Source organism: Charadrius vociferus, unplaced genomic scaffold (genome assembly GCF_000708025.1).
Source record: "Charadrius vociferus isolate BGI_N301 unplaced genomic scaffold, ASM70802v2 scaffold167, whole genome shotgun sequence".
NCBI lineage: Eukaryota > Metazoa > Chordata > Aves > Charadriiformes > Charadriidae > Charadrius > Charadrius vociferus.
The window spans coordinates 1401485-1427414 of NW_009649460.1; the positions used below are offsets into that span (position 1 = coordinate 1401485).

At 37.0% G+C, this 25930-nt stretch overlaps 1 protein-coding gene across 1 annotated transcript in view; it reads right to left on the bottom strand.

The window, feature by feature from the left end:
* Window positions 1-25930, bottom strand: part of NKAIN3 (Na+/K+ transporting ATPase interacting 3) — a 205971-nt gene that overhangs the window by 166889 nt on the left and 13152 nt on the right. Inside the window, exon 4 of the mRNA XM_009889790.1 lies at window positions 22395-22475. Within this exon, the coding sequence (XP_009888092.1) occupies window positions 22395-22475 (81 nt within the window). The remainder of the gene's footprint in view (window positions 1-22394; window positions 22476-25930) is intronic.

Sequence of the window (25930 nt, forward strand, 5' to 3'; positions counted from 1 at the left end):
GCATTGACAGAGAATACCATGAGAAGTTACTCAGTTTCTTAATTATATCCAATAACCCATGGATCTTTACACAAGTCACTAATTATTAAACTTTCACGCTCATGATTTACTATTGTTTTGACTGCACTGTTCTGACAGGTTTTCATTTAAAATTGTAATTAAACTAACAGAAACAAAGTTTCCTTGCAGGATTACTGTTTATTACTGAACATTTTGGAGCTGGGAGTTCCAAGTTATTTTAAAAACATACTAAATTCATGCTAAAAGTTGACTACAACTTCCTCAGATCAAAACCAGATGCAGTGCAAGTATAAATTGTGAAACATAAAAGAATCATGAACTGTATTGTTTAGCCACAATGCTACAATCAACTTTTTAAAATCAAGTCTTCTAAATAAACAGTTTTTAATCAGACTGCTTTTTAAATCAAGTATTTATACTTGAGACAGGGCAATACATGTGGTAGCCATTTGAGATTGTTTCTTGCTTATTGTTCTTTTGTGCTGCTATTTGGTACTTACAAGTATCTATTTAAAGACCTTTTCTTTGTCAGATGTCAGGTGGCCAAGAACAACATAAGGCATTGCACAAGATCAGAGGCAGACCAACAGCAAACATCCCAGGGATGATTATTTGGAGGGACTAACATTTGTATAGTATCAGAGAGAGACAAAGTAAATGAGCTCACACATGAGAACAAAGTATTTAAAACTAATTCTAAAATGTTAATTACAAAAATTAATTTGACAGCCTACTTTGTTTAGATTCAACACTGGAAATAGAGCTTGTTTATAAGAGTTCAAAAGAGCTAGAAATTTGCATTCAGTCACTTCTCATGTGAGAAGTTTGTTGTTTGATTTTTTTAAAGAAAATATGAACGAAGGAACTGTGCTTCTTCCACATAATTAAAAGTAATGCTTCTGTTATCAGGTCAGATCTTATGACAGATCTTATGACCTTGTGAATTACATGTAGCCCGTATCTTCCATGCTTGAGGTCTGGCTGGTAAAATAATTACTACTGCAGACCCAATTTAATGCTGCCTTTGACACTTCTGAAAAATCAAAAGCTGAGGAAAGATTTCACAGGCCACTTGGAACTAGCTTGTGTAATATTGATCTGACTTATGAAATAACTCAGGTAATACCAGACTAATGGGCTAATGTTCATCTGTATTCACTGACCACTTTACTTTTTAATTCCTGTGTTGAAGTTCTAACATTTTCTGTTCTTGTTCATGGAAGTTGAAAGTGGAAAGAAAACCAGTAATTTATTAAAGAACTGCCGTAGCTTTCATTTTTGAGAAATACTGGGTGAGGGTTGGCATTCAGATAACCCAAAGATGGAAGCAGATACTAATTTGGAGTAGGCTGATTTGAAACACAAGGAGTAAAACAATATTCTAGAACATTTTTAGGCAGAGTTTACTCATGCCTCACTTAACCACAAAGTGGCAATGCCAGATTCCCTGGGAGACTGCATAACTCATATTCACACTCAGTGAGGTGAATTCACGTACTTACACGAGGCAGGAGATCTCACAACAGCAGCACCGTGTGTCACCATTAGCATTGTAGCCTCTACCGCTTTGCATTGCCACAAGGTCTCGTGCAGGCAGACTTGACTAATGTTCCACCAAAAGAAAGTGAGCTATGTGGACAGGAAACCCACCTTACAGAAACTAAAAGGGGAGCTTTTAATAAAGCGAGTTGGAAAAGGAGCCTTTCTGTGGGTACGCATGTATACATTTTGGGCACAGGAACTGAATTATAAATCAAAGATGCATTAGTAAAATGTTACAGCAAGATTTTTTTGTTATAAGGTTTTGTCTTTTTCTAAGGCCAATTTGATGGTGGGAAAGTGACTAAAATATCAGCCGGGGACAATTAGATCCTCAGATATTGACTGCCATTTTTCAACACTAGTCCGGTATGATGAATAATCCAGTACTTCTCTGAAGCCAGACTTTTATTTACTGAAGGATAATTCAGTTCATTCTATTTTTTCCCTCTGTTTTTTAATGAATGTTCTTAAGTACCTATTTGTAATGAAATATCCCAATACCTACTACTATGTGTTACAGCCTTATTGGTTTAGTATGTTCTTCATAAAAAGCTGTGCAAGCATAAGAAGAACAGAACTGATTTCTTCCATGATGCTTGCTTTCTTTATCTGTCTCTTCACTTGTGTTTTTTTTTTCCTTCCACTCCCCAAATACTTCCTGAAAGCAGAATTTTCCAAAGGCAACTCTGCTTAGTACAACTGAAGAAGGTTCAGGAATCTCTGGGTAGCACCTAACCCATGTGGGAATACGAACACACATGGGTACTAATACCAGCAGAGTGCATATGAAACATTGAATCCACTGTTATAATACAGCAATGATATCTGTTCGCTCCATATAAATAAACTCGAATCCACTGTCAGCAGCGAAGATGTGATACCTGAGATGCATACTGGCTGAAGCCTTTCACCAGTTTGCTTGAAGTAACAGGAGTGGTAACGCCTGAGGTGTCACCTCGTCCCCAGAAGATCCAACTGTGACCTGCCTGCGACAACTGTAGTTTGTCTGGTTTACAAACCGGTCCATTCTTTTCTTACTCTAATCTCTGTTAGGTTTGCCATACATTCCCATCACCTCTTGTTACCACCCGCCTGTAACACAAGTGCTCATCAGCTCTCAGGTATCCCTGGTTCATACAGATGAACAAGACTCTGGATCTGGATCTTCTCCTCCAAAGCATTCTTACATGCAATTCAGATCCCAGTGGTCTGCATCTTTTCCTTTGTCTCTTTTTATATATGATACTACCCCAGACTCTTTTCCCAAGAGATTCTTCTGAAAATGTTGAACTTTCAAGTTAAAGCGCACCTCCTCACTGTCGCCTTTTAAAAGGTTCTCCAGTGTTTATGATCACCTTCTGCTTTAATGGTTTTCTGTCTTTTAATCGTACTGGTCAAACAATTTTCCAAGTGAGCAGCACCACGAGATGTTCTTCTTCATGCCCATCTGCTAGGGAAGAAGAGTCTGGTGTATCGACAGGGTAATGGCGAAGGAAAGAGTCTCCTTTCAATAGTGTTAACTTTTGGGTTTAGTCACTTGGACACTGTGTCCCCAATACTCCAGGTAATGCAATTTTAGGCTGACTGGCTTTCTCCTTCCACAAAGAGTTATTGAAAGCAGAGTCATCTTGAGTTTTTACGCAAAAAATGTTTTTATGCAAAACCTTTTATGCAAAATCTAGGTACGTCATATCTCTGATAAAAATAATTTGATTTCCTCATAACAAATAAGGAAGTTTCAGATTGAAACTTTTGGTGAAAATTTTGGGAAAGACCGTACCCATAGAACATACCTTACAAGACGGGCTTTTAGCAAAAGAAATTAAAGTTCACTTTTTCTGTTTTGGCAGTTCCTGGGTGATTCACTAACTGTGATGACTTCTTTATATCAAGGACCTATCCAGAACAATAGCCCACCAAATCGGACAGGTTTTTGAATGAGTGACTACCAGAAAGTACTTTACAACTATTTAAAGGACAGAGAACCAGGAGTTATTTCATGCCAAAAATAAGTTTTGAAGAACATCAGGGTATCTAAGCTAGTGTATGTCTGAGTGCACGCTCAATTCTGAAGGTCACTAAAGAAAGACGAAGAAGGTGGTGTCACTTATACTGAAACTGCTTCCATGATGTCAAAGAGAAGGTAGTTCAGACAGTGATGAAATATATTCCTTAGGTCAAGTACTGCATGTCTACATGCCATGGAAAATTAACGGGAACTGAGTTGGTAGGAAGAGTTCCAGTTTAGGTAATAATTAAAAACAAAAAAAAAGTAAATCAGGATGAATATTCCCCCCTCTGGGCTAATGTGATGTTCTGGAACCCAACAGATCATCTTTTGAAACTACTTTGGTAAACATCACTTACAGAGAGCAGACAAAATGACAAAGATGACGCGTATTGCTATACTGCCAGCCATCTGTAGCACTTACAGCAGAATTTCTGACATACCTCAGAAGAAAGAATTTTGGAAATATATTACTGTGTTTATGAGATGTAAAATGTCAGCAGAGCATCATACACCACTGCAGCACATGAATGTCTAAAAAGATCATGTATAATTTCCCTTGAAAGCACTAATTTGCATGCATACATACTTCAGTTGCAGTAGGAGGTCTACGTGCTCTTCTCCACCCAAGCAGAAATATATCTCAGCCTCAGTGGTAAGGAGTCCTTCAGTAAACTTTATCACCTCATTCCAAACTCCGGCTGTCAGTTAACAGCTTTTCAGAATGACAGTTTAAATCAAGAAAATGTCACATGTGTATACTAACAGGTCTAATCTTGTCTGTAAATTGCTGCCTGTGGTTTTCAGAAACACAGTAAATTGCTGGCGATTTACACTGAGTCTCACTGCAAGGATTACTTGACTTTTGCACATTTAACAAAACAGTCTTAAATTATTCATGCATGTCATTCAATGTTTGGGCAATTTTGAGAGTCATTGATTTCAGGAACATGTAGTCTGCCTTTTTACTAGATAAATATAAATCTTGTATTTGACTTTTACTTCTCAAATGTAAGACTGAAAGTCTATCCTGGTACCAAAGATCTATAATACATTATAGCACTCATTCATCAAGCATAAGTGGCCAATTCTTTTCAAACACCCAACAAATACAAACAATGTTTTGGACTATCTTTGTATAGTACTTCAGGTACCTCAGAGCTGCTGGTATCTACAACAGAAGAGATCTCATTCTGGTGATTCAGAACACTATAGCACCCACATCCCTTTTAAAAACACAGTGAAGCCAAGGTTGTCTTCAATGAGTCAAATATCTAAGCAATGGCTGTCTGGAAACCAAGGGATAAAAGAAATACACAAAGGAAAGCTACACAGCTCAGGGTTGTAAGCAACGGCGTGAGCTGGTGGACAGTGCTTTATGGAAAAAGGACATCACAGCAAAATGTCTTCTGTCCTGGTAGATGGATGAGGTGGGACTGCAGCATCCTTCCTTCACAGCTGGGAAAAGGTAGGGTCTATTTATGGAACGGCATAGTAGGAGAAGTCCTGAATACACAAATGATGCCCTCTCCTCCCTCAGGAGAGGCAGCAAGACTCACAGAGAGACAGTTTCCTTCCCAGCACTGCCACTGAGGCACAGTCTTCAAAGGAGAAGCTGCATCCTAGCCCATGAGAGGCCTATGTGAAACTGTGACTGCATCCCTAAAAATGCATTGTCGATGTCAAGTTAGCTTTACATCCCTACCCTCCAGTGTTTCTTCCTCCCCAGAAAAGGAAACAAAACAAAACCCTGTCTCTCCTTTAAGGTTGCTTTGTTACTTTCCTTTTCTTTAAAGAAATAACTAAGCCAACAAGGTCAAGTTTTTATCTAATCTGTATGATCAGAGTTTCAGTGCTTTTTCCTGTAGCTATGTCATTTTATACCATCTCAGTAGTGTCCTGGTTCCGGCAGGGATGGGGTAAATTTCCCCCAGGAGCCGGCAGGGGGCAGGTATTCCATCCCGCATGGCCCATGCCTGGGCTATAAGAGTCGCTAGCCGGGGAGAGGAGAGCAGTCGCCACTTGGGGGTGGGCTGTGGCGGTGGGGGTCTGGTCAGTGGACTTCGCTGCTGTACTGTAATCGCGTCTTCATATCCCTTTATCAGTGTTATTGTTTTGTTTTCAACATCCTTTTTGCTGTTCTGTTAAATTGCACTATTTTAACCCACGCGTTTTGCCCTGTTGATTTTTCCCACAGCTGTGGGAGTGGAGCGAGCGGCCGCGTGGTTCTTTGTTGCTGGCTGAGGCCAAACCACGACAAGCAGAAAGCCAAGAACTTTGACATATTAACAACATTTCACAAAATGAAATGTGTTTTTTTTTTTTCTCCTAAAAATGGTATTTACCAACAGCCCATACATGAACAGCAGAAAAATCTGCAGGTATTGAAATACTATATTTTGTTTTCGGTACTATGTATAGTTATTATGTAACACCTTCTGTTTATCTTATTGTAACTCATAAGCTCCTGTGTTTCTTTTCATCTACAGTACAAGCTGAAATAAACAGCCACTCAATGGAGTGACAAAATAATCTATTAAGGCAAGTGGCATTACAAGTAAAAGGGAGTGATAATTCTGTTGGAAAGGGAGAACACAACCCAGTGAAATATTAAATCATACTTACTCAATGCACCAATTTCCATGACTGTTGGCAAAACACTTAAATACAGGAACATATTTATATTTCCATACTGGTAAAGGGACTTAAAAAGCAAGTACTAAATTAAAAGACAAACTATGTCAGGAACATTATTTATTACAGCATTCAGTCTCAGTGATGCGATACAGCAGGACAAACTGTAATGGGTGGGTCGTTGATCAAAAAAACAACATATGGTACAGTCTTTTTCACAAAACCCTAATGCTTTCTTTAGCTCTGAATCCTTTTTGGTTGTAATAATGGCTTTAATTCTCAGTGGTATTTTATTCTTCTTTATAAGGACTATATCTAAGTTTTTTAAAACACTGAATATTTCGGAGATGCACTGAAATATTAAGCTAAGGCAGATGATTGCTTAAAAAAAAGAAACATTAAGACAGATTTCATACATCTACATATCCTTCTCTGACTTTTTCTGACTCCAGATCATTGAATTTCTCTCACCTCATGTTATGTATTGGAAGAATTTACAAAGCACAAGCACAACAGAAGAGGTGCCACAGTAATATATACAAGATCAATACAAGCAAATGCAACTTAGATGACTTGAAAATGCCATTAAGAGATAATATTAGGCAATATTGTAATGTGCATAATATAAAAGCATGAAATAATATCAATAGACCCATACATTAGCATTTGTTTAATACATTATATCAAATGTATCAAACCTTTGCATTTCAGCTTTCTTGCACAAGATGAGATTTTTGTACTTGATGAATACTTAGGAGGTTTTTTCTCAGCTTTTATATTAAAGCCTTCTCCCTTTCACAAAATTTAATATATCAGAAGTGGAGAGGTCTATGGATTGCCTCTTATTTTAATGCTGATTCTGCAAATTACTTAAACGCATAGTAAGCATGTGAGTAATTTTATTGAGTTTAATGAGACTACTCATGCATTTTAAGTTAATCATGTGTTGCTGTACTGAAGCTGCAGAAAAAAAAAACATACTAAAATCTAAGTAGTGGGAATACACAATGTTATAGGACAATAATCACTGTAATTTGCACACACTACCTCTGTACTTTAGGCTACAGCAGTGCTTTGGGCATGTGCTGCTCTCACTGACTTTCTGAAGCAGATTGTTGTGGTTTAACCCCAGCCAGCAGCTAGGACCATGCAGCCGTTCGCTCATTTGAATGCGAAAGAGAGAATTGGAAAAGCAAAAGTGAGAAAAAACTCGTGGGCTGAGATAAAGATAGTTTAATAGGTAGAGTAAAAGCTACGCACGCAAGCAAAGCAAAACGAGGAATTCATTCTCTGCTTCCCATGGGCAGGCAGGTGCTCAGCCATCCCCAGGAAAGCAGGGCTCCATCAGGTATAATGGTTACTTGGGAAGACAAACCCCATAACTCCAAATGTCCCCCCCTTCCTTCTTCTTCCCCCAGCTTTATATACTGAGCATGACGTCACATGGTATGGGATATCCCTTTGGTGAGTTGGGGTCAGCTGTCCCGGCTGTGTCGCCTCCCAACTTTTCCCTGCTTGCTAGCAGAGCGGTATGAGGAGCAGACTACTTAGCAACAACCAAAACCATCAGTGCACTACCAACACTGTTCTCATCCCAAATCAAAAACATAGCACCGCATCAGCTGCTAGCAAGAAAGTCAATCCCATCCCAGCCAAAACTATGACACAGATGTAGAGGCTGTGCATATTAAGAACATGGGAAATACTTCTCCGTGAGGGAAAATACATTTTTACCATACTGTCCTGAGGGAGTCAGAGAAAGTAAACATCCACAGTACTGAGCAAGTAGGGGAGAAGGGCTGCGGAGGATTTAGGTTAATAGCACATGGAGTTTCAGGGGTTAATAAGTTAAGTACTCCGGGTCCACAGCTAGGATGCTTTGGGTGAAGGAGAGAAAATGTAAAGGAATAGAAAAGGGTCTCCTTCCCTTCTCCCCCATTAAGGTCTTTCTTCTGGTTTAGTTTAAACTAAAGACAGCAATTACAAAGTTTCTAATGAGAGGTTGCAGCAACTTTTCCCTCTGTGGAGGCACTAGACAGTTTTTTCTGTCCCCTCTTCCAGCTATCTTTTTTTTTTTTCATTTGTAACGGCACACATATATAAGAATTTAATTATGAAATATTCATCCTTTGTGAAAATTTCTGAAGCCAATGGGTACAGAAGTTTTTGGTGCCAGACAAACAAACACATGCACACACTCATTGTGTCAGCCTGTTCCTCAAGAAACCAGAATAAAAATGGCAAAGAGATTTAAGTCAATATAAATTAAAGGATATATTGTGGAGAATATTTAAAGGGGAGGAAAAATACGTCAGGTAGAATCCATGCTAGCAAGATTAAAGGCAGTAAGGAATTGTTCATTAAGCTTATTAGGAACAAAAGACATTATAGAGATGACCTACACCTACTAATAGATGAAGACTGTGAATTTTTTAAAGAGGCAGAAAAGGTAGACACCTTTAATAATATTTCTGTTCTTTATTCAGTAAAGAACAGAATGAGAAAAGGAGGAAGAAGCACTTTCTAAACCATTAGTAAATGAGCTACAAATTTATAAATTGTATTCAGTCTTCAGGCCTGGACAACTTGCAACCACAAAAAAAAGCATTGGATGTTGAGAACCCTGAATGTAAAGAAGTTAATTTTTAATAAATCTTGGGAACTTCATGAGACTGAAGAATCCTAAAGCTTATGTAATATTCAGAACGTGTGCATGGAATTGGTCAAGGACAGCATCAATCCCACAGTAATTAAGGGAAAGATGACTTAAAAACATATGCTTAAGAACAAGCAAAAGCAGTATAATTGATGCCAGACAATGAGATTTCATAAGACATTAGGACCTGTTAAACAAACTCAATTTCATTACTTCAAGAGGTTAAAAGTTGAGTTGATAGAAGCAGCTGCAAGAAGATAATATACTTAGACCTCTATAAGGCATTCACAAAACATTCTTATTGAAAAAATTAGAATGACAGTACATTTTTAATGGATTGAAAATTAAATAGATTGAAAACTAGCTAATTAACATAGTTATCAATGGCAAATCATAGCTGAATAAGAGTGTTTCTAGCAGGACTCCCTTGGGATTGATGTAAGGTCTTCAACGTTTTCATCAGTGATCTAGAAGTAAATGTAAAATCACTGCCTGTAGCAGATATATTTGCAGATGACACAAAGAGCAAAGAGGGTACACAATGAAAAGGCAGGCAGCTGTACAGGGCCATCTGGACTACTTGGTAAGCCGGGATCAGCGAAACAGAATCCATTAAATTACAGGCACAAGCAAAGCAATATAGCCTGGAAGGAGGAAATACAAGTCATGCAACAGAATTGGAAACTGCATCTGAGAGAATAAAATGTTTGAATAAAAGTTAATATGATCCTGGAATGCTTAAGCAAGCTGCCTAGTTACAAATGTAAAAAGTGATCTTGGACATTTAGGAACGAAAAAGTCCTAGGATACTGATGGCATTGCTAACATCTAGGTACATTTTAAAACTCTCTAACAACCTTTTAAAACCATTTGGCTATTTTATCTATTAAAACTAGGTAAATTTTTGTCCAAAGCACATTTTAAGATGTAGACATTTTCACAAATATTAGCATATTTTATCAGAGTGAAGCAAGAAGTTTTCAAAGAAAATGATAACACAAGATGATTTTAATTTTTGTAGGAAACTGCAGTTTTAAAAGCAGAATATAAAGTGTATTTTTAGCTAATCAGCAGGCAGTCAATCGATTCATAACAGTAAAATATACATAAACTAAACCTAAAATAGATAAAAATATCAAGAAGTAGAAATTTAAAAGGGATTATTAAGAAATTATTATCACTGGCTTTTCCAAAGTAACCATTTACACTGACTGTGTTAATGTTTGCAGGGTATACTCAATGTCTACATGCCTACAACATTTAACAATAAATATAGCTAGCTCGTGAAAAACAAGACATAAGGATGGAAGACACCCTGAAGCAAACCAGAGTTGCAACTCAGGGTAGAGGTGAAGCATGTGAAAATAGTCCCAAAATAGCATGAACAACTCTAAAGTTAAACAATGTACAAGTATATTTGAAATTAAGATCTAGGGGAAATCAGTATCTTCACAGCTGGCAATGTACATAGTTTTTCCTCACTGAATTCCTTCTTTTACCCAACAGCCCACATTTGAAGTGGAAAAAAATAAGAAGCACTTGTGAATGCCTCAGTGACAGGTAAAGAGGAAGAAACACTAATTTAGTCAAGATGAGATTGCTCAAAAGGAAAGTCATCTGCCCTGGCAATACTGGCCACGAGAAAGTTGGCCAGTAGTTTGGTTGCTTCTGATCAAACTGAGGAAAACTACTGCAGTGAACACAAATAAAGCTGAAAAGTAAGAATATCGTCCATAATTCACAGAATATAGAGGTAAAATAAATGAACTGTGTTAAATCTGCTGCAAAGAAGTAATCTGGGTTTTAGGAATAACACCTATGCCCCTCGTAGCAGAACTAGACAGAGGGCTCAGCAGGCAGCTTAGAGACTTCAAACTGTCTTAGCATAAAAAAAAAAACGTCCAAGCCTTCAAACATCTTTGAGATTAACAAGGAGAACGTTCAGCCAAAACTCCCAAATCAAACCTAAATCTCTTGATCCACCAAAGGAGGAGAGGGGAAAAAAAAAAAAAAAAAAAAAAGAAAGAAGCTGCTTCCAATCACATAGAATCAAGATCCATAGCATTAACAGAGAGCAGCAGTTCTCAGCAGATGGGTATAATATATTCTTCCCCGGCTATGGAAAAGCTCTTCCAAAACAACATCTTAAATAACTTCTATATGCTCTCTAAAGATATAAGCGGAGAGGGAATCTAAGTATATAGAACACAATGCTGCCATAACACAGAGACAATCAAATTATTCATAAACAGCATTTGCCCTTGGAAGACAGTCTCAGGCAAGCACTGCTGCCATCACTGTGGCTTCTCTTCCAACATTTCTACCTTCCCCATTTGACTGAATAGGTCAAAAAGATCCAGCATTATTCCTGGTATAGTAAAGCCACTCTGACAATAAACATCCTAGCAAAGGAAAGGGCAGGAGGGCAACCAAATCCCCAATAGGATTCTCTCGCTCTTTCCCCATTAATCCAAACTGAAGAAGTCTGCTCAAAGGAGTGCTGATACTCATGAATAATAAACTCAGTCACATCATCAACATGAGCAAGGAATTTCCCTGAAGGACAGCTGAAAAAGGAAAAGAGAGAGAGTACAATAACCTAGACAAGGAACAATCCCTCCAATTCCCTTGTGCATTGACAAGGAGTTCTCAAAACCCATTCACCTTATGGAGGTTAAATAAATTATTACACGGAAACCAAATTCAGGAGATAAACTTGCTCCAAGATTCAAACTGCAGAGATTAAGAGACTACTTCCTATGACCTACAGAATCAAAAACCTTCTTCTAATTAAGACAGATGAACACAACATGAACTTAAAACATTCTACAAATAAAGATTGTCAAAACAGGCATGTTGGAAATATATTTAGGACTTACCCAAGGTATGCTACTGAACTAACTGAAGATTTTTTGTTTGCTGAAGCCTTAAAAAAAATGAATAGAGGGAATAAGGCAGGGACACTGCCCTGTAGTCTCCCTTGTTGTGCTCCAAGAAAGAACCACTCAATAAGAGCTGAACAGCAAAAATTTATTCCAGATGCTCTTCTGACGTATCTGGTGAAAGTTAGGTTCAGGTAGGCCCATCCGGCTTACAACATTTCTAAATCTCAAAGGTAAAATGCCAACACCAGGCCCCTGGAGCAAGGTAATTAAAGGCAGCTGTTAACTCAGAAGGTTCAAGACTATGCATGTCTAATGCCGAAATACTAGATAATCTTAAAGCACCAGAAAATCTCTGAGTGGATACTCAGGCTCTATGTAGGTAGTAAGATCTCCTTGGTTGTCAAATGCTGATCAATGAAAAGTAAAACAAACTTGAATCCACCTTTGTCTTTCCTCTAAATTAGGTAGAGTTCATGAATCCTAAAGGATGCAACTACAGTCACCTGGATGACATTTAGAGATGGTGAGAAATCTCCAGCTTCTTGTATCTCTTTTCCAGGTCAAAGACAGGCCCACGTTAATACGCCTATCTACATAAAATCTACAGAGGGATCTGCACAGGCCAGATTGATGGGCCAAGGCCAATTGTATGAGGTTCAACAAGGCCTAATGCTGGGTCCTGCACTTGGGTCACAAGAACGCCATGCAATGCTACAGGCTTGGGGAAGAGTGGCTGGAAAGTTGCTCAGTGGAAAAGGATCTGGGGGTATTAGTCAACAGCTGGCTGAATATGAGCCAGCAGTGTGCCCAGGTGGCCAAGAAGGCCAACAGCATCCTGGCCTGTATTAAGATCTTAAAGGTCTTTTCCAACCTAAATAATTCTATAATAGCCTGAAGTCACACTATTATCAAGTCCCATAAGAAGCATTTGGCATATTTAAAAACCCCACATAATTCGGTATCATCATTTCTGGGAAGAAGTTTTTCAGATTCTACTATCACCAAAAATAAATCTTCTGTGCTTTCATCAAGGTCTAGATTGTCTTACATGTAAATTATTACAAAAAACTTATTTAAAATTACATTTTCTTCCGAGCAAAAATACATTTTCTTACATTGTCTTCAAATGGAAGAAAAAAACCCCAACTTACGAATAAGTGCAAAATTCCCTTCAAAACAGTGAAACTGTCTTAAAACGACATTAGTTGAATGCAAATATTTATTATAAGACTGATGAAATGACAGACTTCCCCATAAATATGAAGAACTCCTTACTTGCCTAACGTAGGAACTAAAATTCCAAAGGATACACCACAACAGAAAAACAGGGTATAGAAATTATGAGCAAAACACATTGATTTGACCTTAGCAGGCAATACGTAGAACCTGCACTAGCACTAAAATAACTGTACTGCCTTACATAGGGTCAAAATCTGTACACAGCAGTCACTTTTGTCAGTAGTTAGAAGCTGCTGGACAGTCAGCAGATGTGCTTGATCCAATGTCTAAACAAGACTAGATTAAAGACATAATCAAAATATCTTTCATTGCAGTTTTGCCAGAAGGACATCACATTTACAAAGAAGAAAATCAAAATCTCAGCAACAGTTTTCCCTTTTTCTACAATAAGAGCATAAGAATCACTACAAAATAGATCAAATTGTCAGTAAGTAGATAAAATAATACCCTGAGCAATGAAAGCTAGGTTCACCCTTATCTGCAGATGGATTTGCCATACTTGCTTACAACCAAACCACGATTCAGAGAAATTGCCCTTCCTTGTTCCGTGAACAAGCTAATCAATTCAACTTTTTCGAGACACGTGAGGTTAGAATAGATGACTAGATGGTCCATCCTGTCCTTATATGCTCTGATTCCTTATTCTATATGTTCTTGTTCTACATCTAAATATCCAATGCTTTTTCAAATTTTGCTATGGGCTTCAGGCAGAGATATACTAGAGGTACTCAGGGATTTACCTTCTCCGCATCCCCAGCCATTGCAGTATGCACTCCTACATCACAGACACCCATTCGGACTGGCACTGCATCCTTCTCTTTTTTTCATATCCAAAGGTGTCTTTGGAGAAATTTTGGAAGCTACTTGAGTTACTTACCTCCTCCCTGTGATGCTGCATTTTAGCTTTTTTTTTTTTAAAATGGTCAAGATCCAAGAAATTAAGATAATGAACTCAAACATATATGAATGTGATGTTTGTATTAATAAGTTCATCTGTGTAGCAGTTAGCTAACCATATATATCACACCTATTATTCCCAAAGCCAAATAAACCATGGATATTAAATGGAGTATTAAAAAAAAAGCTATCATCTCAGTTATTTAAACCAATGAAGATGATGGTGTCCTACAGTCCAAATATCAACGTTAGAGTTTGGCATCAAGGGGTGATAAAAGAACACGTATTCTATTTGAAAAAATTTATTTCTGATTGTGCTGATTGTATATAATATTATGAACCACTATAAGTGTCACCTGAAAGGATATGAAATTCAATTTTTGCACCATCTGGAATGTAATCCTGATTAAGTTGTTCAGTAATGTGATCGTATCACCTAAACAAACTAATTAACATCAGAATGACACTTTCTGCAGTTTCAGTGACATTTATCTGCGTCCCATTTGTTCCACATAATTTTTTTTTCCAGAATGACCTTATGCTCAAATTGTGCCACCAAGCTAGCTGTATGGTAATTCTCCTTCCAAGAGTAAGCATATATTTCATTAAAACTTAGATGATGCTACAGCTTTACACAGTAGAGTGAAACAGACTGAGTTACAAATTACATTGGTTTCATGAAATCTGGAACATGAAAAAGCAACCACAAAACCTCTTCAGCTAAAACAGAAGTCCTTGAGGCTAGTTCACTGTTGAAAATTTTGAATTGGAGGAACGTGCACTGATTTCAATATTGGAGTACCAACAGATTAATACTTTTCTGATTTTTAATTTGCCTTTTTTATTTCTTTTTTTTTTAAGAGAGCATGTATTAAGTTATCTTCTTAAGCACTCTGCAAGTAGCATTTCTTTAGTTTTATTTTCAAATGGCAAGCATGAATGTCTAGTTATTCCTTTTTTTGGCTGAGAAATGTAAATTGCAAATAAAAAGATAATGCAGTTTTCCATAGCTTCACCCTTATGAATTCACAGTTTGTGGCTAATAGTTTTGCAACTTTTCATGGAAACGATCATTGTATTCTAAACAGAAACTATCATATACAGTTTCTGCTCCTGCAGGTACTGATGTCAGACTAACACAACATCAAAAAATACTATTTGCAAATACCATTTAAAGGCATACCAGCAACACACTGAATCTATGATTAACGGTACCTAATACCAGCCAAGGCCAGAGCTGTTATTTTTAAGCGCTGAAATGTTGTTTCTGTTCAATATTACACTGCATAACTTCACAGTAAATTGGTTTCCAGGTTTATTGCCGAAGTAATTAAAAATTCAAAAGGTTGCTGTTTGAACATTATGGAAAAGTATTAAATACAATTGAACCTGGAGATTATTTTTTTTTTATAGTGCGAGAGCAGCAGGACGGGAGGAGCAACTTGCATAAGGAAGGTCATATTAGAAGTTCGTAGTCTAGCAAACGCATTTCAGTGGAACCTTTACTGTAGGAAAGGGCACAGGAATAACAAAAAGGAAGCAACTAGTTCTAAAAACTTGATTTAAAAAAAAAAAAAAACACAAAAAACCCACACCCAACAAAACTGTTGCTTCCAAGAGCTGGTTCAAAGAAAGAGTGAAGCCCAAGGGAATTAAATGGATTATACGACACAAGAATTAAAACTTATATTGCGACTGTTTTTCTTTGCCTTTTTGTTAGTTTAATTCTATTTACTTAAGTGGTGTTTATTTAGCATTCCTTCTTTTTCCATGTCAGAGAAGATTCTGGAACATTACTTTTAAATCAATAATTCTTTAAACCCTTTTGGAATAATAAAGTTGGGGAAGGAGAAGGAGGCAAGAGTGTCCAAACATCAAAGAAATGAAAACAATCATTTCAGCAGGTTTAATTTCTGCAAGTTGAATTCTATTAGCGCATACACTAGGAAGAGATTATATTTAACTACTGCTATAAAAATAGTCATTTGTAATGCCTAGAAATTGCAGAATGCCTACAGCTACAGCCACTGGTTTAGTGTGATCCATTATTGTGCATATCACAGCTAGTAGCAGCTCATGGCATCAGCTGAAGCAAATGGTCATATAGTAGCGGGGAGAATAAGAAGGTACTGGGTACGAAGCCCAAAAGAGATGCTGACCAAAAGCAACTGATATGAATCAGAGGTGTGTGGGAACAAATTCTCAGCTGAGATAGACATGAACGTATGCACCATGCCCAGCAGCAAAGAAATATACTATTATCACTCTCACATTGTCCTCAGTGAAGGATGTGTTGCTGTGAAAGACAATGATTTGTGTTCAATTAAGAATCCATCAACAGAACAGAAAGCACATGAGTCTTATCTGTAACAGATGCCTAACTTCTATCAGAAGCGAACAGCAATGATAGCATCACCTCCCACTTGGTGTCACACAGCTGAACACCAAAACCCCACCTGCACACACTCAAGAACTGTTGTCAGCCACCTTAGAGACTCCACTGAGGTGCCTCATTTTCTGTGTCCCTACACACTGGGAAGGGAAGCCAGAGACACCTCAAGTTCCCTAGATGGAATGCCACTCCTGCCAAAGTTAGTAAGACTCTGAGTTGCTTGAAGATGAGGTTTTGAGTCTTCAACTTGTATTCAATTTTTCATTTTTTAACACTCCTAACCTAAACCATCCATGGACACTAACTTGGGTTTTCATCTTGACAGAGGCTTATTTCTATAGATGAAAAATGGTGGGGCAAAAGAATTATCTAGAACACCCCACATCAATATTCCTTTAATTCATTCTTCAAAATATCCAGCAATGCGGCTTTGTAACAGCTTTAGATCCTACTCAGTGCTCTTATTATTAAAAAGCTTCTTCCTGATGTCCAAACAAATCTTTGACACATGCTCAGCAAATTATTCCTTCCCAGTGGATATGAAAAAATCTGATTGCTTTCCTTCACATAAGAAGGACTTACATGGGAGTAGATGCACTATTCCCTACCTTCAGTCTTCTGCTTAGACTAAGGAAAACCTTTACCCTCCCCCTGCTGGTTTTCCATATAGGTTTCATTTTTTAAGTGTATCACTTTTTTTTTTCCTCTCCGATGTATGCTGCAAACTTTGTCCACGAGCTTTTTGGAGCGGGCTATGACATAGAGTTAATTCTGATGCCATTTACACCCAAAAAATTGTCTTTTTTCTCACTTATATTAGCACAAGTTAGAATGAGAATAACTTCTTTCTTTTTTGTGTTGTTAGCCTAAATTTAAGCAATGCTTATGCTCTCACTTCACATTAAAAAAAAAAAAACAAAACGATATAAACCCCAGCATACACCTTTACATCTCTATTAATTACAAAATAGCATTTGTTTTGAGCTTAACTTACTCCATTTGAGATCATTAGATATAATTGTACAACAATTAAGGATTGACTGATGTGCACCAGATGGAATAAATTGGATTCCAGAAGTAGCAAAGGATAAAATCCACATGATTAGCCCCCATTCTGATGTACAATATTTTGTTTAGAAAAAGAGTATTAGGTTTCCTTTCCCCCAGCATTTTACTAAGGAATGTATTAGTCCATTTTGTCCTTGGATGGAATAAATCATTAGTTTTAACGGAGTTATAATCCTATCTTACAACTACAGATCCATATAAAAATTTAGTCTATTGTTCTGTCTCCAGCTTAATAAAGTTGGCTGGGAGCTCTGGAGACCTTAACCTTCCATTAATAAAAGTAATTATTACTAGAAGAAAAAACTAAAACATGAAAGATTGTTAGATTGTTTTATTAATTAACTAAAAAAAAATTTCCTTTGGCCTCAGGTGAAAGGGTAGTGAAGCTAGTGTCACAGGCACATTAGAGTTCACATTCACTTACATTCAGTATCTGAAACTAAGGACCAGATAATAAAAATAAGCTGTTTTAGAGGTAGTTTCCTACTGAATATACAAGTGTTTGTCATGCAAATCCTTGGCCAAAAGCAGTAAGAGTCAGTTGACAGAGAGCTCAACCTTGAGAGCTAAACTTAAAATAATCCGGATGAAGCAAAGTTTATGCTCAAGAAGCATGCTAAGAAAAGCCAGGCAGAACAAATAGAAACATCACAGAAAAAGAAAAGAGCTTATCAACGTTGTCTAATTGCTTAGGTAAGGTATTACAACCAACAGGAAAGGAGTATGCAGTACTGGAGGAAGGCCATGCGTTTACTGGGTGCAGGCAGTAACACACGTAAACAGATGTCACTGTAACCCACAATAAAATAAGTAGTAGAAAAATGGTCTACCAAAGAGTATCAGTTGGCAGAATGAATGATAATACAAATAAACTCACCTGTTTTCATACTGCATCTCAAATACTGGAGGTATACAAATGATAGAAATACTAACAGTGTACACCACATAAAAGAGGTGTCCTTTGTGAAGTAAGAAGTACATAAAAGAATGTAAAGCTGAGGATGAAGGGCTGCCTTATACAAGTTGGAAGTTCTCTTGTCCATATTTAAGAAGAACATACAAAACTTCAGAATAACAGCTTCTGGTATTATATCAGGTAAGAGCAAATCAAACTGTATTTTCAGATGTGCTTTAGAGATTATTTTTTTTGCCTCTTATTCCTTGAGATTTGTGTTTATGTCTATATGTTTAAAATTGTCTATAGTCTTGCCTGTGGCAATGAGAATACATTTTCATTTCAAGACATAGAATAAGATCCAAACCACTAATGAGCTCATGTATGCATGTAGCAATCTGTCATCCTGCAGCGGAGGATTAAAAGGTCATGTTATAACAGCAGCTTTGTTTCTTTCATATAGAGTGGTCAACACTAAAAATTATGCTTTCAATTTTATAAAAGTAGTAAACAAAAAATACAAGCAAATTTACTTTTTCATGCTGGCAATTTTTTTTCACTGCTAAAATCAGAAATAAAAAAAAAGAATTTAAAAACCTAACTTAACACAAAAAGTCATATGTGTATATTTATTTTATTTCTGATCAAATACAATTTCTTTAGCCCTGAAGAAGCATTAAAATTTTAGTCGCACAATTGTAACATAAGTGAAAAAGGAGCTTCACTTATACATTGTTTATAAGGTAGTTAGAAAGGAAACCTTTACTCATTAGCTTTCTACTTACAACACCCAGCTGTGGGAGAGTCAGATTTATTTCCCTTTCACACCCAGGATGACTTGAATCCATTTCATCCTTTTCCCAGGAGATTGCCCTAATTACCATACTGTAGTCATTGGGAGATGCTTTCAGAGAAAGCTCTTCTGTGAAGTTTTCCCTCTTTATACAAAATAATATTATATTAATTGGAGCAGGGACCAAAACCCAAGGAAATTCCTCAACAACAAGCCTACAGCCATACATACACTATTCCAGTTCCCAGCTTACCCCTCTACACCAGCTTCCTTCCCTCAGGTTTACCAGTTTGGCCCTCCAGATTATTAAGAACAAACTTTGGTGGGAATTTGGGTACATATGAAATTTCCTTTTATATATATTTTTTTGGCAAATTACTTTAAAACATGAAATGTGTTTTCAACTAAAAATGTACTTTCTGTGTCACTTGTGAAGAAACATCAAACTTTTCTGAAAGAATCAAAAGGATCAAGTCACAGGCATCATGTTTGACACTAGGAGGCTAGGTGGCAGAAGTTTTTATCACTCCTTATGAAGAAAAGCGTAAAGATCTTGGTGTATTAAATCCATAAACTTTAAACTAAATATCAAGCTGTTCCTTAAAAAAAAATAAAAAAATTACTAGGAAAATCTGAACATTATGCATTATAATTGAAGGAAAAATATTTCCTTCAAACTCTTACAGCAAATAATAGGCCTAAATTACCTACATCCTTCTTATTCTAATTTCCATTAACAGTAGTGGAACTTCTTGGCAGAATTCAAACAGAGAATATTCAAAGTAGATCTTGCTTTCTGATGCAAGAATAATATCTGAGCAAAATTTCAGTGATGAGGTGGTTTTATTAGAACATTTGAAAAGTCTGTCCACATTGCATGTGTACTCCATATGAAGACATTGAATTAAAGTTACCACTGAACATTGTGCCAAGTTATATTTTCTGACAGTATTCATAATCAAAGACCCAATAAATTCACAGGAAACCAAGCAACAGCAAACTGATTCTGGTCAGAGCGAATATAAACATGATAGTGTTTAAAAACAAACCAACCAACAGAAATCAGTCAGCTGCCAGACAGTATCATAATTTTCCCTGATAGTGTGTCAACAGAAGTTAAAAATTATAAACAATCTGCATTCATTTCAGAAACAAAACCTTTTTTTAAAATGGAAAATAGAACAAGAGGAAGAAAAAAGGTGAATATTCCCTGCCAAGACTTCAACGATGAGAAAATAGCCATCCTTGAAAAGCAGCTTATGGTGCTTGATTTCCCAACCACACTAATGTACCTTTCTATCATGCCTGACAACACAGGAACATATTCATGGAAAGCAATAGTGAAACTTTTAAGCTAGCATGTTGGGTAAAACATGGGTCTCAATTCAGTCAGTGTCAAATACCCATCAATTTGTAAATACCCAGGATTTTATAAATATGGTGCAAAAAGACCTCAGCCTCTTGATGACTGCATCATCTCTAGCCTAGTTTTCAGAAACAGCAATAAACAACCCCAATTTCCACTGTTTACTAAAAAAAAATTCTTGTTTCTATCATTAGTAGCTCGGTCCAGATACTGATGCCTTTGATGTTATGGATACAAGAGCAGTTAACTTCCATGGAAATAATTTTGTGTCTGTCACCTTGTTGAGAAAATACTTTTCAAGTGTTGTCATTATAAACCCCAAGATAAAAATTCCACCAAAATTCTGAGATCAACCAACATATATACTAAGAAAAGGGATTTTTTCTCAACTGTTGAGTAATATTCATGCTTCTATTTCTCTGTGTTGTGATTTGCCATGTAAGTTAAGTAACAAGACCTAAAAGTGAAACACAATGGTGAAACTGGAAGAAAAAAGATTTCCCCTTACATGAAAGATATGATCAGACTTCTTTGTGGCCAATAGCAAGAAAACTCAAGTTGTCACAAACTCAGGGGTCAGGCTAAGAGTTTAGCTTCACTTCCTAGGCACTTAGACAAAAAAACCTAGTTGTTATCTATAAAAATATAATAGTCACAATAAAAACAGTCATCACCCAACTGATTGAAAAAATACAAACTGTATGTATCATGAAAATGAACAATTACTTTGGGCTGCCATCACTTCCACGTGTTGCTCTTCTGTTCATCTAATAGATTTTTAAGTCAGAACATACCAATACGATCATTTATTTTGATCGTCTATGAAATGCACTAATTTCCTCATTAAGCCTATGACTTCTGGTGAGCTACATCATATTTGGAGAAAAAATAAACTGTTGTAGCTTTTCATTACGGAATTTTATCACCAAAGGAATCTATCACTGAAAGCTTTAATTCTAATTGAATTTTTACTGAGTAAATTAAATTTTATTTCTTCTTAAATTGGTTTCACCAGTTTTCTGTTTGTTGTTAGCCAAAAGCTAGGTTTTTTAATGCTGAACCCAAAAAATGTGTAGCTCACAAATGTTCCCACCTGAACTGAGTGGAGCTTACAATTCTCTAAAAGCATTGCATGAATTAACAGTGATGTGGTTCATATCACTAAATCTAAAACCAATATTGGGGACATTTATTCTATTAATAATCGTGGGATTAGCATGTGCTATGGGCATACCTTGCCTGGAATCATTTAAGTATGAATGTGGTAAACAAGAATTAATATAATTTATGTCCAACAGAAGGACAAAAACCAGCAGATATTGCATGGAACTCACTGTAGATACAATGCTAAATATAACGTATGCTAACATAAGTGCTACCTTGTATGAATGCAACATGTAACTTGATACTTCCAGCAAACATTTCTGCTCTCTTCAGAGGTTTGAATAAGGAATCAGTAACCTAGAGCATTGAGTGTCACATAAAGGAAAGTTTTATTCAGATATGAAGAAAGCCCTCATTTGCCATTTGTTCCTTTTTATAAAGAATTAACATTCTCACCGTGAGACCAATTTGCTCAACAAGTTACTACATTAACCTTCTTAGTAATTTTCTTTAGCTGCTTTCAAAGTAGTCTTGGAAATTCAGATACATTTTTCATAAACACTTGAGATTTCAACCAAAATGACACTGTCTGGTTTTCAACAACCAAAAAGAACCTCAAATTTTCCACTGACTAGTATCTTTGTTCTCCCCACCACCAATGGTACTTCAGAAGGCAAATGTAATTCAGATGCATTGCGTTTATGTAATTCAAACCCATGACTATTTACTATCAGAGACAAGTTCAATCACTGCAGTTCTCGGAGGGGAACTCTGAAGATCAAATTGTATGTTCAAACAATCACATTTTTCCTGTATGGTTGCAGCCTTCTAAAATCTAAGAGTCCTGCTGGTAAAGCACCCTCCCATAAACTTGAAAAAGGATAAGTGACCTACCTTTGAAAGTCCGCCTACTTCCAAATAGAAGCAGATAATGAAAACATTCCAGGTGACCCACAGGGCAGTCCACACCGTGTACTAAACACAAAGCCGGATGAAAGCAAAAAGACAGAAAAATAAAATGTGAAGATGAAAGAGGACTTTATACTGAGCAGATCAATAATAAAAAACCTGATATCAGTAAGATTTGTTCTTCTGGGAACAGAAAAGGAGTTTTCCCTGCAGAAGTCCCTGCAGTCCCTAAGAACCATAGGAAATTATAAATCCAATATTCATTGCTGCTCTAAATACACACCAATAAAACAGATTTATTCTTTACAGTTTTACACTATCCTACCAATGCCAATTAAGTCCAAAATGCTGACTTAAACACTGTTTTGGGGGCAACTGTGAGTTATTTGTAAATAACAATTTAGCTCTGTTAATGGAGATTCCAGAATAGCACAGTAATTTAAATAAGCAAATATTATTAAAATATTTAAATATTATGAAGAAAGACACAAGAAAAATACACGATCAAATAAAACAGAAGATCTATTGATCTCATATTGGGATATTTTTCAAAAACAAACAGGTAAAGGCTAAATCTGACCTCTTAAGAGTCTTTCAGTAAAAGGTATTTTAATGGCATTAAAAATAGCTCAGTAATTCTCTGGTCTTTGTGGCCATAAACCCGATCCTACAATGCACTCTTAACAGATGAACGTATCCATATCTCTTCTGGGTTCTCCATTGTCCTACCCTAGTGCTAGACTGAACTCACACTCCACCCAGAGCATGAATGGGAGATTAATTTGTCTTCCTTAAATTATCTTCTAGTTGTCAGCATAAGTGACTGGCTCTATTTCCTTACAGACGCACTATTTACCTATGCACAACCGTAAACTATGCCCAATTAATTCTGCAAGCAGTACACCTTGGAAGCATTTCTGTCGGTCGGCTGAGGGCACGCTCAGCCACGCTGGAGCTACACCCACCCGAACAACACACTGAGCAGCAGCACTGCCACTTCACGTCTATGTGCTTATAACCTTCACAGTGGAGAACTGCTGCTAAGTGCCATTGCAAGTCTATTTAGCTGTGGCCATGTAAGGCTAATACACTATTGGTTTGCTTCAATATACTCAGTAAAGCTGAGTATATCTAATCTACGATATGCAGGATCCCATTTTCATCACATGGGTGCTGTCGGCTTGGCTTTCCTGAGCAGTTTTGGGTGATGTTCCCCTCTTCCTTCCCCTCCCTGTGATGTATGATAAAAGGTTCAGGTGAAAAGGACTGAATTTTTCCTTACTTTGCTTACCCCCCCACGCATACAGTGGTTCCTGTACACCAAACAGGTTAACTGCTTTAATTTAATTTCGTATGAGGTACTTAGGCAGTTTGGAGGTGGTTATGGCATAAGAAGTAGGTCATTAACAAAGAAAGTGTGAGTACCGCTCCTGGGCCGTTTCCTTCAGCTTACAGAGAAGGGCAGTGTGGCAAGTGAAGGCTGAGTTATAAAATAGACAAAGCTGTTGTGGTCTGCAAGCAGTATAAGGTCTAAACTGTTTACAAGATTAACTTAAAAGAGGATATCACATTTTACCACATGCGCTGCCTCTGTAGTAACTCAGCAGCAGCTCCTGATTTTCCAGCACATGTCCTCAGAACACCAGGTGCAGAGTGTTCAAAATTAATGAACACTTAATATCAGCCCAGCTGCTCGTAAAAAGCAGATTTCTGAATATTCAGGAGAATTCCCCTTTTTAAGAAAGATTTTTTTTTTAATCTGTCCATGAATGAAATTTGTCATCACAACAACAGGAAACCTACTTGATGTGCCAGGCCAAGCCAAATCTGTTAATGGCCTCATTCTGCCCCACGGGCACCAAGGACAACTCTGAACCATGCAGGCAAAAACTGTCTGAACTTGCTTTACCAGGGCAAGCTACGCTGTTTTACACAGTCAGGACCTGTTTGGTCCCTTATCCGCCGTGACAATTACTGAAAGGGAAGTGCAGGTGAAAAGTTTGGTGGACTTGGCAGCATTTGATAAACCAAACCATAAATGGTCGGACTCAATGATCTTAAACGTCTTTTCCAACCTAAATGATTCTATGATTCTACGAAAGCAGGTGTGCACCTTGAAACCCAGCTGCTGTGTATGGAAAGACTCTTCCTATACTCTCACTGAACTGCAGGAATATAAATTTAAGCTCTATTTGCTTTAAGAACATAATAATTACATATTCAGTAATTACTATCATATAATTTTTAAAAGCAAGAAAGTTATTGTCCAAATTTGAAAACGCATATTTTGTGGTTTTTTTCCTTCTATAGCATTGTAGGTGGTTAAGGAAGACTACTTTAAAAGAAAAGTTTTATGAAGATAGCAAAAGCAAGAAAGCAAAATTAGGAAATGTCAAGATTCTGGTTATATATGCCATCTTAATTTTTCTCTTTTGTGGATATGCAATACAATGCAAACATTAATTAAATCATTATAGGTATATTTTTATTTTTAAAGACCCTACCTTCCTTAATACATTTTATGAACAGCTAACTCAATACTTCATCTCTCTTTGTCGCTCAGACCCTGCTCTGAGGACAGAATATTAATTTCCTCATGAGGTTTTCTAAGATGCTCATTGCAGTGGTGTCTGAGAGCTGCGCAAACATTAACCAATTTATTTTATGTTATAAGGGAATGATACAGCTCTCAGAATGCAAATTATGTTCTGATACATGCAGAGATTACATTCAGAAGTACTCAAACATTATAGGCATCCAACTTGAGATGCTTAAGACTTCATTTTTCAGAACGCTTGGGATTATACAAGCGCTTTATAAGCTCAGCGTTCAGCTCCCTGTGGCTGAGCATTCAGCACTCGTGCAAATGAGACCACAAGGTCTCAAAACAAGAACCCGGAATGCAAGGGGAAAACAAAGCACGTGAATATTTTGGTTTAAGTGACGCAGTTTGTGTCAAAAAAGGTGTCGGTGGTCGAGAACAGAGATAAAACTCAGCTACCCAGCACAGCCTTCACAGCCAAATCAATCCTTTTAGTCTTGCTGTCACAAGCCTCGTTCTTCCCATGTCTTTTGTTTTCTGCAAATCAAATTTCTATTCTATAGCTGCAATCACCAGAAAAAACCTGAATGTCTGTCCTTTCTACTGAAACTGAGGGCTTTTTTGCAACTAGAAAATTTTGCAACTAGGAAATTGAAACTAGAAAAAAATTGATGTGTATCCATGCAGTTCAAAACGGCAAATATGTAAAAGATTCACATTAAGATTGCACAGGAGAGCTTTAATAACAGCTTTTGTTAATTTTTGAGTGTTTCTTCCTCAAAATTTTGTAATACTTTCTGAACATTATGTGTATGTGTGTAAATTTATACGTACATACCCTCAAGGTTTAAAACAAAAATTGTAACAATAATCTATTGTGCGGCATCACACTAACGCTTGCTTGGGTCGCTAAGAGAGGTGTAACTTTTAGATCCACAATGAAGACCTCTCCTTTTTGCCAGCAGAGAAACTGCCTGCA